We start from the raw sequence: 14,054 nt of genomic DNA, 5'->3' as shown, positions 1-14,054 counted from the left end.
TTCTTTTGTGTTAGCAGCTCTGCATCAATGGTTTGCATTACAGACTTCACTGGCAAAGATCTTTACACTCAATCACAAGTTTCTCAACCATTTAAAATACACTTCCCCCTTAGTAGCATCATATGGAGTGAACTGGGCATGGCTGACTGAAGATGCTGTGATTAGGTGAAATGATGCCATACCTGCTGGAACCAGCATTTCCCATGATTAGACAAAAGAACCTGAGCTATGAAGGCACATGTTCAGCAACAATGGAGGCCATCCTTTATGGCTGGCATATCACAAATTAGCCCTGCACCCCCCCCCAATGCCACTTTTGTCCCCTTCTCCTGCTTTTCAGAATCTGCTTCTCTGCTTTCTGTTCTGTCCTATTGCTATGCTTTATGCTTCCTGGTCTGCTTTCTGCTGCTTGTTGTTTGCCATGCACACCACAGGCTGCCTCTGCCACTTGTGGCTCTTGTGCCTCATGTTGACCATCCCGGTTCTAGAATATATTTCATACATGCTGAACTCTGGTCAGCTGGAGCAAAGGATGTAAAAGGTGTGTACCCCTTTTGAACAGCACCTGATTTTTTTTCGTATTCCTAAGGTACTAATGTTCCTAGTCATGTTCATTGTCGCATGGTAATTTGTATTTGATTTTTCCCTTGCAACATTTAAAATTCCAGTACATTGTAGGCATGCTACACCACAAGCTAACCATGCCAGCCAGCAGTGCACTCAAATGTGCTACACTGCTCTGCATGCTCTAATTCAGAGGCGGGCAGTTATTTTGGGTGGAGGGCCGCTTACCGAGTTTTGGCAAGCTGTCGAGGGCCACGTGGGTAGACTTGCCCCCTTGACAGGTGCCCCGCTCCCCTGGTTGCCATCTTGGGACCAGAAGTCCCGCCCCCTAATTGCTTCAGCATACTTCAGGTGGTGCATAGGAGTTGGGGGCAGACTAGCTCTAGACAGTTGCTCTTAGGTTTCCTTTCACACAGACCTCTTGATGCAACTGCTTCCCTTGCACAAGTAACTGGTGACAATCTGGATCCAGAGTTCATACCAGGACTCCCTGGCTTTTATGGTAGTTCAGCAAACAAATCAAAATCTTTGGGCTAGAGGCAAGTAAATTAAAATAGTGAATTTTTGAGTCAACTGTGAGGAAACATTTAAACCTTCCTTGAGCTTAGTGTTTTGATAGTAAATCATTTTCTTATTGTCTATAAATCTTAGCTATAAAAACTCTCTTAATGGCATTTTAGAAGTTGTTGGAGATTATTGGCAGTTCTGACAAGAATTTTTGAGGCTTCTGATTACTTGGAAGAAATGGGAGTCACTTTGGTATTTTGAGACCCAGGAATTCTTAAAATTCAAGTGGCGATGGACCTCTTTTTTTCCTTTCACTTCTGGGTAAGGATAAAGTGGAACCTTTTGTATTATAGAGGTTGTTTGAACATCTTGTTTGTTTACCACGTGATAATTATCCAGTTGCCTCACTACATCTGGCTACGAGAGGTGTAAGCTCATTGACTTGCTTTTCTGCTAAAATGGTCAGTTATGTAGCAGTTAAGTGGTATATAGTTTATCACCTTTAAAACACAATACATTTCAACAATTCACACTTCTCAGAGCTATTATTTTAAGTTGCCTGTAGCTGTTATTTCAAGTTTATCTTTATAATCCTAGCATCGGGTACCACTTAGCTTCAGGTGCAGACAGTCCATTTGGAAAATGGCATTTAATTAAAATATGTTAACTAATTTACCTTTTTTTAATAGCTCTTTTTTTCCTTAGGATAGGAAAATTGTAGAAATGTTAAACTTAACTTTGTGCTTTAAACAAAAGCTTAAGTTCTGGAGTCCACCTATAGGAAATAAAAGAAGGTCAGTAAAGTGGCTGCATAATCTCAGAGCTGATTGGCAAAATGGGAGAACTTTTCAAGCGTGTGTGTGTTGGTCATCAGAAAAGTAAAGCTGCAGAAATGACATGTAATATAGGAATTATAAGGTGGGTTGAACTGAGAAGGGAACAGTCAGGCTGGTGGGAGGTTACTAGTGGAGTCTCTAAAGGGTTCATCTTGGAACAGATTTATTTTTTGTGCCAAAGTCATTAATAAAAATATTGAAAAAGTGCTGCTGAAACTTACGGATGACAGTGTTTGGACCTCTTTTCTATACAGGGGAGACTTGGATTGTTATGCAGAAGTGACTAGATAACCTTGAGGACTAGACTAATAGAAATGAGATGAAATTCAGCACGAGGTCATACACTCAAAGGACTAAGAGTCAAAGTTCTTGTTGCATGCTTGGGGCTTGCTAAGTGAGAAGAAAGACTTTGTGTATTAGATCACAGGGTGACTAGGAAGCAACAATGTGGGATGGCTGGGGAAAAAGGCCAATGCCAATTCTCGAATGTTTTGGCTAAGGTGAGGAGGTGCTAATGTCACTGTAGAAGACCTTGTGGAGATTACTACACATAGGTCCAGTCACTCATGTTTTTGAAAGATAAACTCTGGCTGGAATGAGTTCAGAGAAGGGCTACTAAGATGATCAGGGGAATGGAGAGCCTATATTGTAAGAGGAGATTAAAAGAGGTTTGCTTGTTTAACCTTGTAAAACAAATGCTGGAGAGGATGTGATTGCTGTCTATAAATCCATCTGGGCCAAACCCCAGGGAGGGGGAATAGCTACATCAACAAAAGGGTAGTGTTAGCACAAGAACAAATGGACATGCTCTCACCACAAATATGTTTTTTAAGCTGGAAATTAGATAGGTTTGTAACCCTTAGTGAAGTTTTGGAACACCCTTCTGATAGGAGTGGTTTGAAGGCAAGAAACTTGGCTGGTTTCAAGACAGGTAGATTACTGTGTTGAAGAGAAAATATGATGTCATGTCCTGGTAGCATTAGGGTACTATTATTGATGACCTATAGGGTCTCTTCTAGTTCTGTATTTCTATTTTTATAATTAAACCTACAAATTTTAAAAATTTTACTGAGGAATGATCAAATTCAGCTATTGCTTATTCTCCAAATGTTCTTCATTTGAAATCTTTGTGTTTAGCACTTAACCGTGGTAATAGTGTCCTTTTAATAGAGAATTGGGTTTGAACCAAGTGTTTGTAGCATAAGTATTTACTGAAAAAATACACAGAGTTCAAGTTTCATAACAAATAAATATTGTTATACACATTGAAGTAAGACAGCACTTTTCAGGGTTCAGTTTCAAATGTAAAACACATGAAGGCTGAGGAAAAAGTGCAGGAAATTAAACTGTTCTTGCTTTGTACTAGATGGCCAACTCAGCAGAACTATTGTTGCTTCATGATCCCGCTGTGTTACCCGAGTTGTAAATGAAGTCTTCTATGCAAGTGTATGTGCATATATGAATTATATATAACTAAGTGTAAGTTCAAACTGTAGCTCTTTTTGTCGTATTTGTTTGTATGCCTGCTTATGGGATTGTTGCTCTTGATGTTGAGCTTTGGAATTTTTTGAAGACTAGATACCTCAGAGATGCATTGAGAGTAGAGAAAGTGGGGAGTTGCTCAGTCACTTTCCAGCTTATTCTAGTTTTTCAAACCACAGTGAACTTAAGGAAATGTAGTGTCCTTGGTGCTTCTCTTAGTTATGTTTTCTTTTCTTTCCCCTTCAGCCCTTTTTGGAGTTGTATTTTTGTTCTTTTATTTAACAGAATATAGGTACCCTAGTGCAAATCAGTTGGTTCCCTTGCTTAGGCGTTAGTAATTAGGGAGGCTTTTCATGCTTGGGTAAATAAATCAACTAGTCTTTAATACGTACATCAATTTGGATAGCATTTTGCCTAAGAAAAAGATCTGCCTGGTGTAAATGATATCCCAGGATCTTATCCAGTCCATTGACAAAATTCCTAGATCTAGATCTTTGTGGATTGACCTTGTGGTGCTGCTTACTTGGGTGAACAAGGGGTGGCTTGGTGCCCACTAGAAGTGGGACAAACGTGTTCAGATCCATCTACGATTGTATCATTCAATACAGTCTAGTACTGTAACTCTGAGCCAATGGCTTAGAGCAATTTGGAGCCCAACGTAAGTGTTATTAAGGTCCTTACTGCTAAGGATCTCTAGTTAAAGTGGGTCCCTGCCCAAATCAAGTGACTGCTGAATCCAGAGATTCATAAGAGTTAGAGTAGTTTGGTGGTGGTGGTGGTTTAGCACCCCTGGCTTGGGTGAATGGCTTGTCAAAATGGTTTAGTGCCTCATAAAGCAATGCGCAGGTCTCCTCCAGGCTTGCCTGGCCTTGCTGACTTCATTGTTGGTCCTGTTTCTCTGTCTTCTAGAGAACTGTCTGCTGACAGCCAGATCGGTGAAGTTGTCCATGTTTCCTGGCTGGAATTCTATGAAATGCTGTGATTCTGCCCCCAGCCGCCTTCTCAGTAGTACTAGCACTGCTTACAGTTTTATCTGTTCTATGATAGGGCATATCTGTTCATGGGGAAAGAGGGAACTTAAGGGACATCTCTGAATTTCAAAACCCTTTGGCATTGATGCTTTCTGAAGATCTTTTTCTGGGTCTTGAGCTAGGTGGATCTACCTCATAGGGCCCAGTTGGTGCCACACCACTTATAATTTCTGGAAATCACTAAAACTCTTAATTTTGTCATTTCTACCTAGGCTCCAAAAAAGGTTTGATGTGTTGGCTGAGAGAGTCCCCAAATAGCTTTTATTTACTGTGTTGCATGATCAGTGGATCTGCATGCTTTTCCTGCTTGAGCAGGGGGGGAGTGCAAGCTGCTAGTGGAACCACGATGGTGTCTTGGCAGTAGAGGTTTTGTTGTGGTCATATAGAATTTCCCTGTGCCTCCTCTTTGATACCCAAACCTGCTTTATGCGAGTAACTGATGACTGATGGGCTCTCATCCTTTATGTGGATGTGATTGACAGCCTGTTGTGTCTGTCAGTGTTCTTTGTTTTAGCCTTTCCCAGACTTCACCAGCTGTTATCCCTAGTCAGATGCTGGAAAAGCACTTGTAAGTTCTGGAATTTTTGGCTGGTGGCACCAGTTATTTGCTCTTGTTGTATAGTAGTGTTCTTTATTTCAGATGAGAATTACTACCTGAAACATTGTTTTATCTTCTCTTAGAGCAAATTCCTGTTTTATTATGTCTGTCCTAAAAGGAGGCCTCTTCCGGATCACTGATAAGACAGACATCTCTATAGGATGACTCTCCAGCAACATGTTTGGGGTGAAAAAGAAACCTGTTTTCCTTAACACAGGGAGGATCCGGGGGGGGGGGAATAGGTATTAAGGTATTTTTAAATGTCTCTGCTTTCAGTCCACAGTAGTGTATACATGTGATTCTTGTCTGTGCAAAGCTCCGAGGATATGTTCATCTGTACCCAAAATGAGTGAGTCCTGAGACCCCAAAATGTTATAATTTCCATATGAAGGGCAGGTTTGCTACCAGCTTGAGTATAACATACTGTCCTTTTTTTTTATGGTACTTGAGCCACTTTTATGTTTTGACTAATTTTTAAGATGGCATAATGCAGAAAACATACTGCTTCAGGAGTTCCCTTCTCATTTCTCTTACGACCTATATCAGTGATTCTCAAGAAGGGTGCTGTGACATACTTTTAAGGGTGCCACACAGTATTAGCCCTGTTAGGTGTGCGGACTTCTACACATGATTCACAAGGTAAACCTATCCATAGTGTCAGAAACCTTCTGATCTGTTGTGGTCTTTTAGTTCTTTGCACTGGAAGAACTACTTCATTATTTTTCCATAATCAAAAAGAGTGAAAGGGACGAGCTGGCTTTTTTTCAAGGTGTGCCTTAAATGTAAAAAGGTTGAGAGCCACTTATCTATGGTAATAGTCCCAGATGGTGGGCTGTGATGCTCACTTTTGTTTAATTCAGGCGAAATAGATTGCAATAATTTCTAATACTTTCTTGACTTGTCCTCCAGAGCTGATGCTAATTTCAGCAGTTCATCAAGCATTTTTCACCTTCTGTAGGTTGTACAGGTTTTAGTCTTCCATAAATGGGAATGTGTAGAGATAAGTCCAATAAGAAAGGGTATGCAACTATGCACTACCTGGTTTGAGCGATTGCATATTTAGATTCCTCATTTGGCTTCTCCACTTGTATGGAATCTTGGGTAAATAAGATTCTGAATGAAGGAAAGAAACAACGGGTGGTTGGTTGGTGGGTTTTTTTCCCCTTTCTTCCTTTCGCTACCTTTAAAATTTCATTAAGGGGAGGACTGGGGAAATTGGGAGGAGGTCTTGAGTGGAGTTCCCCAGGGCTTTGTCCTGAGTCTGGTATTGTTTTAATGTCTTTATTAATGATTTGGACAACAAGACTGAGTGCATATTTAGCACACTTTAGATCAGGGGTGAGCATCTATTTTGGCTGGAGGGCCAGGAGTTTTACTGACCTGTTGCAGGCCAGGTCAACATCCCCTCCCTCCCCCTCTGCCCCAGCCACAGCTCACCAAAACTCCCTAAGTGGCCCCTGTGTGCAGCTGGCCATGGGTGGGTGAGGATAGGGCCAGGGCTGGGATTAGGATCCCGGGGCTGTGACAGTGGGGGGCCGGGACGGCCATGATCTGCTGCCTGCACAGCCCTGTGATGGACGTAAGTTTCACGAGCAGGGGCATGCGGGAAGTGGCTCGTGGCTCTGTCCTGGGCCCTGACCCCATGCTGTCACTGCCCAGTGATCCTAGGGTCTCTATGGAGACTAGCTGGGACCTGCATGGGGAGTGGGATAGACAGGTGGAGCTGGGTCCAGGATCTTGGAGCGGTAACAGTGCAGAGCCAGGGCCTGCTGCAGAGCCACGATTGGCTCCCTGCTTGCTCCTGCCCACAGAACCTGTGCCTGTTGCAGGGGCGTGCAAGCATCATATCACGGCTCTGCCCTAGGCCCTGGCCCTATGCTGTCACCGCATCATGATCCCTGGCCCTGCCTGCCTGTCCTGCTCCTGCTCCTGGATGATGCTTCCTGCCTGCCTGCAGCCCCATCCCAGCCACCCGGCTGCATGGTAGTATCTGCTGGAAGGAGCCACTGCTGGGGCTGTGGGGAAATGGAGTCTGGCTGCTGCGCCATCCTCGCTCCGCTATGCGCCCACGGGTGGCAGGACTGGATGCACATGTCATGGCTGTCCCCCCATGCCAGGGCCAAGGGACCCACTGTGGGCCAGACTAAATGCCTTTGTGGGCTGGGTTTTGGCTGTGGGTTGAATTTTGCCCACCCCAACTTTAGATGATGCAAAGTTGGATGAAATTGCAGACACTCTGGAGAGTAGGACTTGGTTTCAGAATGACCTGGATATACTGGAGAAATAGTCCAGAGTCAGTTTAAGTGCAAAGTCCTGCTTTTGAGATGAAATAATTGTCAGTACAAATACAGACTGGGGAATGATTGGCTAGGTTGCAGTACTGCAGAAAAGGACTTGGGGGTTACAGTATAGCAGGGTGGGCAAAATATGGTCTGTGGGTCGGATTTGGCTAGCCAACAGGTTTGGTCCAGCCAGGTGGGCGGCCGCTAACTAACCGGATCTGGCTCCTGGGTGGCCAGTGGCTCCAGCCACTGTGTGGCCCCAGGCGGGCAGGGGAGCAACAGTACTTCCACCTAGCAGCATCAGGCATCAGCTCTGGACCGGGATGGGGCTTCCGCTGCAGTGGGCAGGTGGCAGCATCAGTTGTGGATGCTGCCAGTAGGTTCAGGAGCCCAGTTGGAGGACCTGCCAGCAGCATCCATAGCTGACGCTGCCACTGCCACCCTCTCAGTGTGGAGGAAGCTCCCACCCAGAGGCAGGGTTCACAGCTGGTGCTTCTGGCAGGTTCCTGGTCGGGGTTCCAGGTGGGAGCTTTCACTGCACAGGGAGGGTGGCAGCTGGAGGTTGTGTGTCCAGGCTTCTGAAACTATTGGAAGTGTCTACAGCTGCCACTGCAGCCTGCCCTCTGTGGTGATCTACAGCTCTGGCAGGTTCTGGAAGGAAGGGGAGAGGAGGGAGAGAGATGGATGTGGCCCTCAACAGGTCCCCAAAACTCATTAAGTGGCTCTTCAGTTGAAATAATTGCCCACCCTTGCAGTAGACCATAGGTGAAATATGAGCCAAATGTATGCACTTGTTGCAAAAAAAGACCATTGGCATATTGGATTGTGTTCACTGCAGTCTCTCTTGCAAATCAAGTGATTCTTCCCCTCTCTTCAGTGCAGGTGAGACCATATTCGGAGTGCTTGGTTCAGTTTTGGGCCCCATGCTTCAAGGATGGGGACAGACTGGAAAGAATATATTGGAGAGGAGTAAAAATGGTTAGAGGTCTGAGAAGCATGACCAACAAAGAAAGGCTGAAACAAGTAGGGTTATTTAGTCTGGAGAGGAGAAGACTGAGGGAGGATTTGGTAACACAGTTCAAATACCTGAAGAGCAGTTACCCAGAGGGTAGAGATGGGCTTTTCTCTGTGGCTGTAGGGAACATGACTTGGAGCAATGGCCTTGAATTGCAGCAGGGTAAACTTAGGTTGGAGATTAGGAGGAACTGGCTGACTTAGAGGATGGTCAGGCATTGGAACAGGCTATGTAGAGAAGTTGTGGAATCTCCATCCTTGGAAGTTTTCAAGAGCAGGTTAGATGCTTGGCTGGGATGGTTTAATTATGGGTGATCCTTCCTTGAGCAGGGGTCTGGACTGGGATGACCTCATGAGGTCCCTTCCAGTCCTGTTTCCCTATGGTGCTGAGGGAAGGCTGAGTAACCTGGAAATTTGCCACTCTCTTTGTAGCTGGTTAGCAGTGGCATTTGTTCCACAAGTGTGAATGTGCATAGGTGGCGGTCTTCAAGAGCCACTGTGGTTTTTATAGATAAGAGGCTGTTCTTTTTTGAGTAAAGAGGTTATAACAGGATTTGAGGCAAAGGATTCTTGATACTGAGCTGACCTAATTCTCATCAGTAAAACTCTTCTAAGCATTGTCAGAGGGGAGGGAAGCTTTTAAGGCTGGGAGCTTCTTTCTCCTTTCCTTTGACCATACTCCGCAATAATGTTCTGCTATGGCTCAGGTAGTATGCGAGAGAGAGAGCAGCCTGATTCCAATGCAGAAAGGCTGTAAGAGGCCAGCTGAGCTTGTGGGTAATGATTTGGGAATAGATTAGGGCAAGGAGCTGCTTTTAATTAAAGCACTGCCTCCCCATTCCCAGAGCACGTGTAAAAGTGCCCTTCATGTCTGTCCACGCCTGTTGTGATTCATTTTTGTAGGGCTTGAAATTCTGCATCACTTGGTGTTACAAATGTAATGTCTGTCCATGATCATGGATTTTTCTGGAAAGAAACAATATTGAAAAATTGCTTATCAACCTTAGCATGAAATCAGTTTTATTTTGAACGTTACTATAGCTAACTGTAATAATTTTAGTTGTTGATTTTTGAAAGAAATGTAATTTCTTTTTTTTTTCTTTCCCATTTTTTTTTAAAGGTCAAAATGGGTTTGTTGGTAGACTTGACAAACACCACTAGATTCTATGATAGAAATGATATAGAGAAAGAAGGGATCAAATACATAAAACTTCAGTGTAAAGGGTAAGCTTATTGCAACTGTATTAATATTTTACTTTTAAGTGAAAAGACTACTGAAATTAGTTTTCCTTTTGTTTTGTTCCTAACTTTTTCTCATGTTTTCAGGCATGAAGAATGCCCTACACCTGAGAACACAAAAACATTTATCCGTGTATGTGAGCATTTCAGTGAAAAGAACCCTTCAGAGCTTATAGGTGTGTATTTACCTTCTTTATTTTCATTAAATTTTGCTTCTTCATTGTCTTTTTTTCTGTTATCAGGTGTGGCTAATCTCCCTGGTTCCAGGTAAGAACTAAATAAATTTCTATACCACAGTATTTGTGCGTATGGCTTTAGTGTAATGATGGCCTAAAATACACTCTTACCGTTCACAGATACTAGTCTCATATGGCTGTATATATTAGAATTTAGAAGTAATTAGCTACCTTACCCAGACATGTATACAACAGCTTAAGTTGTCCATAGATTCTCCAGTTGTCCATGTTTGGAGTTTTCCTTAACTTCCATGGAAGCAAGTGATTAATTAGGGCAAGGACTGTTATTTCTGGCCCTAAATCTCCTGTGGCATTTAATAAACAAGAAGTGCTATAGTGTTTAAGGCCATGGTGGGATTTATAAAGATCCTCTCAGAATTCACGGATTGTAAGGGGCTGGAAGGGACCTTGCAAGATCATCAGGTCCAGCCTCCTTGCAGTAGGCAGGAAAGACAACTGGGGTATAGATTCATAGATTGTAAGATTCAGAAGCAACTAACAGCACCGTTCATGTTACAGTACAGATTTGGTCCCTTCAGTGGTTTCTCAGGTTATTTCAGTTGTCAGGGGACAGTTGCATAGCTCCTGCTGCCAGCCTCCCTAGAACATTTGCAGTGCAAATGGAGATTGCTTCTGTCTCCAATACATGCTGCTGCCTTTCCTCTCTTTTCCTCCCAGTCCCATTACCAGGTCACCAGATACTTTTCTATTCCCTTCTCAGCCAATGTTTTGATCTACCTTTGGAAAGGGAGAGGAAAGAGGCTGTACAAAACAAGGGAGCAAATATTTATGTTTACGGGAAAAGAATCTGTTTCGAGGACAGGAGCGACAGAGCACGGAGGCTGGGTCTCCATTCATCTGCCTGAGCTCTTTTCCTTTTGGATTCTTTATTTTACCCATGATGTGGAGAGCAATGCCTGCTCTGCAAGCTGGAGTTGGCTGAGTAGCTTTCTTGGCTGAGCAAACTCCAGTTCCTCTGGGAAAGGTTAATTCTAGGTCTTCCAGTTTGTTCCCTAAATTCATTTAGGCATTATTACTAATGTTTTGATTCAGCAATTGAGTTCTCTTGATGTACTGGGCTGTAAACTGTTAATAGAAACTTGATTGGTTTTCTTTTGAGACGTCTACAAAACAGCCATATGAATGTTGTCAGTTTAGCTTTTTCCAAAAGTAGTGGCTTTTAATTTTGCTCTAAATAATCGTGTTTTTAATTTTTACATGTGAACATTTATGTACACATCTCCAGTTTTTCAAAAATAAACCTGTTACAAGTAAATATTAATGGCCCGCCCTGAAAACAACACAACCTGTGTTCAAACAAAACCCAGCTTAACTGTTGGAAGTATCATCATCACTAAAATTTTACAGGCTAAACTAAGCCCAGAGAGTCTGCAGCTAGGTAGTTGCCTTTAGTGGGGTTTTTATACATGTAATTTAAAGGATCTTGGCGAATAATAGAGCTTATACAGCTATAAGAATAGCGTACAGCTCTTTTTATCACTGCTTGGTATACATAATTCTGACCTAAGAACATTCTGTTTTTATCTAATTCTTTTTTAGAACACAAATGTACTAAAGTATGGTTTTGGGGGAGATGTGCACTAGTTTAATGCATTAATTAGTTTTACTGGATTTTGACTTGGGTTTACATGATGGCTTATCAAAACAAAGCTTTTGTATTCTGGTACAAAAAATGACACTTTAAAATGAGACTGCCCACCCTTAACATAGTTGTAGAGGTGCATTTGTATTTATGTAGCTTATCCCCATAAACGTGTAACACTACAGTAACTGTACATAAATCCACCTGAAGGATCAGTCACATTAAGCCATACTGAAGATGCATTTCTTATTTTATTTGGGAATTGTTTATTTGTGAGAGGATTTTTCAATTTAGGAGGATGACCCCTTTTTCTTTGCTTGGGGGAGAGAGTCTTAAAACTCTTGCTGTAATCTGGATATATGGTATGGAAAAACAAAGGGATTAGAAGCAAATTGAATTAACGGTCAAAGTGAAAGCTTGCAGTTGCAATTATCTCCCATGGAATAGGGGTTTGTAGGGTTTTTGAGGGTGTTTCACATATTTAAAAGAAACATTTTTTTAAAGTTATAAATGGAAGGTATTCTCAAATTATTTGTCATTATTTGGAATATGTTGAATCAGCCAGCCACAGCATCTTAATGTTGCAAATTATTGTTCAGGGTCAGTAGTTTACGTGGAAAATAGATACCATTATGATGTGCTTGAAATAGAAAACTCATTTAATTGGCACTTTTAACTTTTTAAATGTCATTTACTATGTTGGCCCACTAACTTCTGACAATTGGATACAGGGAATACAGATTACTCTGCATCTTTCATTGATGCTGCGTGAAGTGAGACATGAAATTGAGGTTATTTGCCAAGGTGGCTTTTGTTTCATTTCCTTTACTTAAATATCTTGGAAAGGAATGTCTTTCTTGGGGGATTTAATTAATACAGTCCTTGATTTTTTTTTTTTTTTTTTTTTTTTTTTTTTCAGTTGAGAGCTTCCTTCCCTCAGGTTCTAGACAGATGATGTTAAAAGGAAAAGAAACCTCATGGTTTAGAAGCAGAAGGAATGCTTGTGTGCTGAGGTAGTGATATTTGAAGAGGACAGTTAAGCATCCTTTGTTTCTGTTCATCTCACAAATACCTGACCAAACCAATGCTATATGCTGTGAGGAGGATGAGAAACTAAACTAGTTGAAGGGTGTTCAACCTCTGGCCTGTAGAGCCATAGCATTCATCCCATGGGGCGTCCCCATGGATCTGGAAATTTGGTGGCAGGTGGCATTACTGTCACCCTCCCCTGCTGCCAAATTCCCAAGTGCCCCCTGTGGCTGACTTGGAGCTGGGCCATGGTTCCCTCCTCACCAGTGCGGCTGGTTTGGGGCTGGGCCATGCCCCTTCACCTCCCCTTCCCCCTTGCACTGCCAGTTTAGGGCCGGGCCATTCACTCTCACCCACCATGGGGCCAGGTTGGAGCCAAGCTGCATCTCCTTCCTCCTGAGGCTGGTTCTGGGCTGAGCCATGCCCCTTTTGTCATGTCCCTCCCCACCCCCCCAACAGGGCCAGGTTGGGGCGGAGCCACACCCTCTTCTCCCTATTCCACTGGATTGGGGCCGGGTTGCTTCTGCCCCTTTCTGGGAGCTGAAATGGGAAGACTGGATGGACTGGGCACTGCCCATCTGGCCTGCTAGAGAAAAAGGTTGGGCCCCCCCTGAACTAGTTTGATGTAGCCAGTGGAAGTCGGAGAATAGTGATCATCTGAGTTGCAGAAGAAAGGAAAGGAAATAAATGGGAAAAATTTGTAGTTCTTTCTAATGTAATTTTTATATGAGAAACATGCTCTGGCTTCAGCTGTGAGGGAGAGGACACCTTTTAAGTTCTAGTCAGGGCAACCACACATACTCCTCCGATTACTTGGGCAGTAGTTGGCTTAACACAAAGTAGTTGAATGTTCTACCCATACTTGATGATAGAATGGATAATGAGTTTTTAGTCTGGCCTTCCGAAAGGGAGTAAAAGTTTTGTGTCTGTCTAATCAGATAGCATTTTAAGTTTTGATAATGAAATAGGTAGCAATTTTCTACTATTTCCCAGCTAGAAAGTCTAATATAGTCTAATCCTCAGACTTAGGACACAATTGGTTCCTGAAAACAGCGTCTTAAGTTGAAACATTGTAACTCGGAACCGATTTTTCTCATAGGAAAAATGTTTTAAATGGGGGATTGGTTCCTAAACCAAGGCCCAATACCGTTTTCACCAAAAATAATCCAGAATTTTGTACTCAGTTAATTATAGATAAGTAATATAGCTACATTAACATATTTATGTTGTAAATAGCAATCATATTGATTTGGAAGGACTTCTTTAAGGTGACTTTGCTGGACTTTTTGAAGGGCTCTTGGTTGGACTTTTTGAAGGGTTCTTGGCTGGATTCTTCTCAGGTGTCTTGTCTGCAGGTTTTTCTGGAGTCTTGTCTGCTTTCTTAAAGAAAGTGTCCAAGGAAGTTTGGATATATGTTCTCCAGGGAGATGGGTGACACAGCGACTTGTTCGCTGTCATGGCGTCACATCAGATCAAGTGTTGTGAAGTCGAAACTGGCATCAGAAAGTTGGAACAGGGTGTCAATTTAGAAACATTGCAACTGTAAGCGTTGTAAGTCGAGGACTGCCTGTAGTTATAAGAGGTAGAAAAATACAGTTAGATCATCTTTTTACCCTTTCAAATAAATACTTGT

The 14,054-nt window shown here is 42.7% G+C and overlaps 1 protein-coding gene across 5 annotated transcripts in view; it reads left to right on the top strand.

Moving 5' to 3' along the window:
- Nucleotides 1-14,054, top strand: part of RNGTT (RNA guanylyltransferase and 5'-phosphatase) — a 381,871-nt gene that overhangs the window by 23,860 nt on the left and 343,957 nt on the right. For 4 of the 5 annotated variants that reach the window (XM_059731910.1, XM_014600584.3, XM_059731918.1 and 1 more), the window contains 2 exons: nucleotides 9,435-9,538; nucleotides 9,641-9,729. In XM_059731910.1, coding sequence (XP_059587893.1) covers nucleotides 9,435-9,538; nucleotides 9,641-9,729 — 193 coding nt within the window. Of the gene's footprint in view, nucleotides 1-1,265; nucleotides 1,393-9,434; nucleotides 9,539-9,640; nucleotides 9,730-14,054 lie in introns of those variants that run through there. The other variant, XM_014600583.3, reaches the window with a different exon arrangement.

Source organism: Alligator mississippiensis, chromosome 1, assembly GCF_030867095.1.
Source record: "Alligator mississippiensis isolate rAllMis1 chromosome 1, rAllMis1, whole genome shotgun sequence".
NCBI lineage: Eukaryota > Metazoa > Chordata > Crocodylia > Alligatoridae > Alligator > Alligator mississippiensis.
The sequence above is the reverse complement of the archived record's forward strand: the minus strand, read 5'-3'. Positions and strand labels throughout refer to the sequence as shown.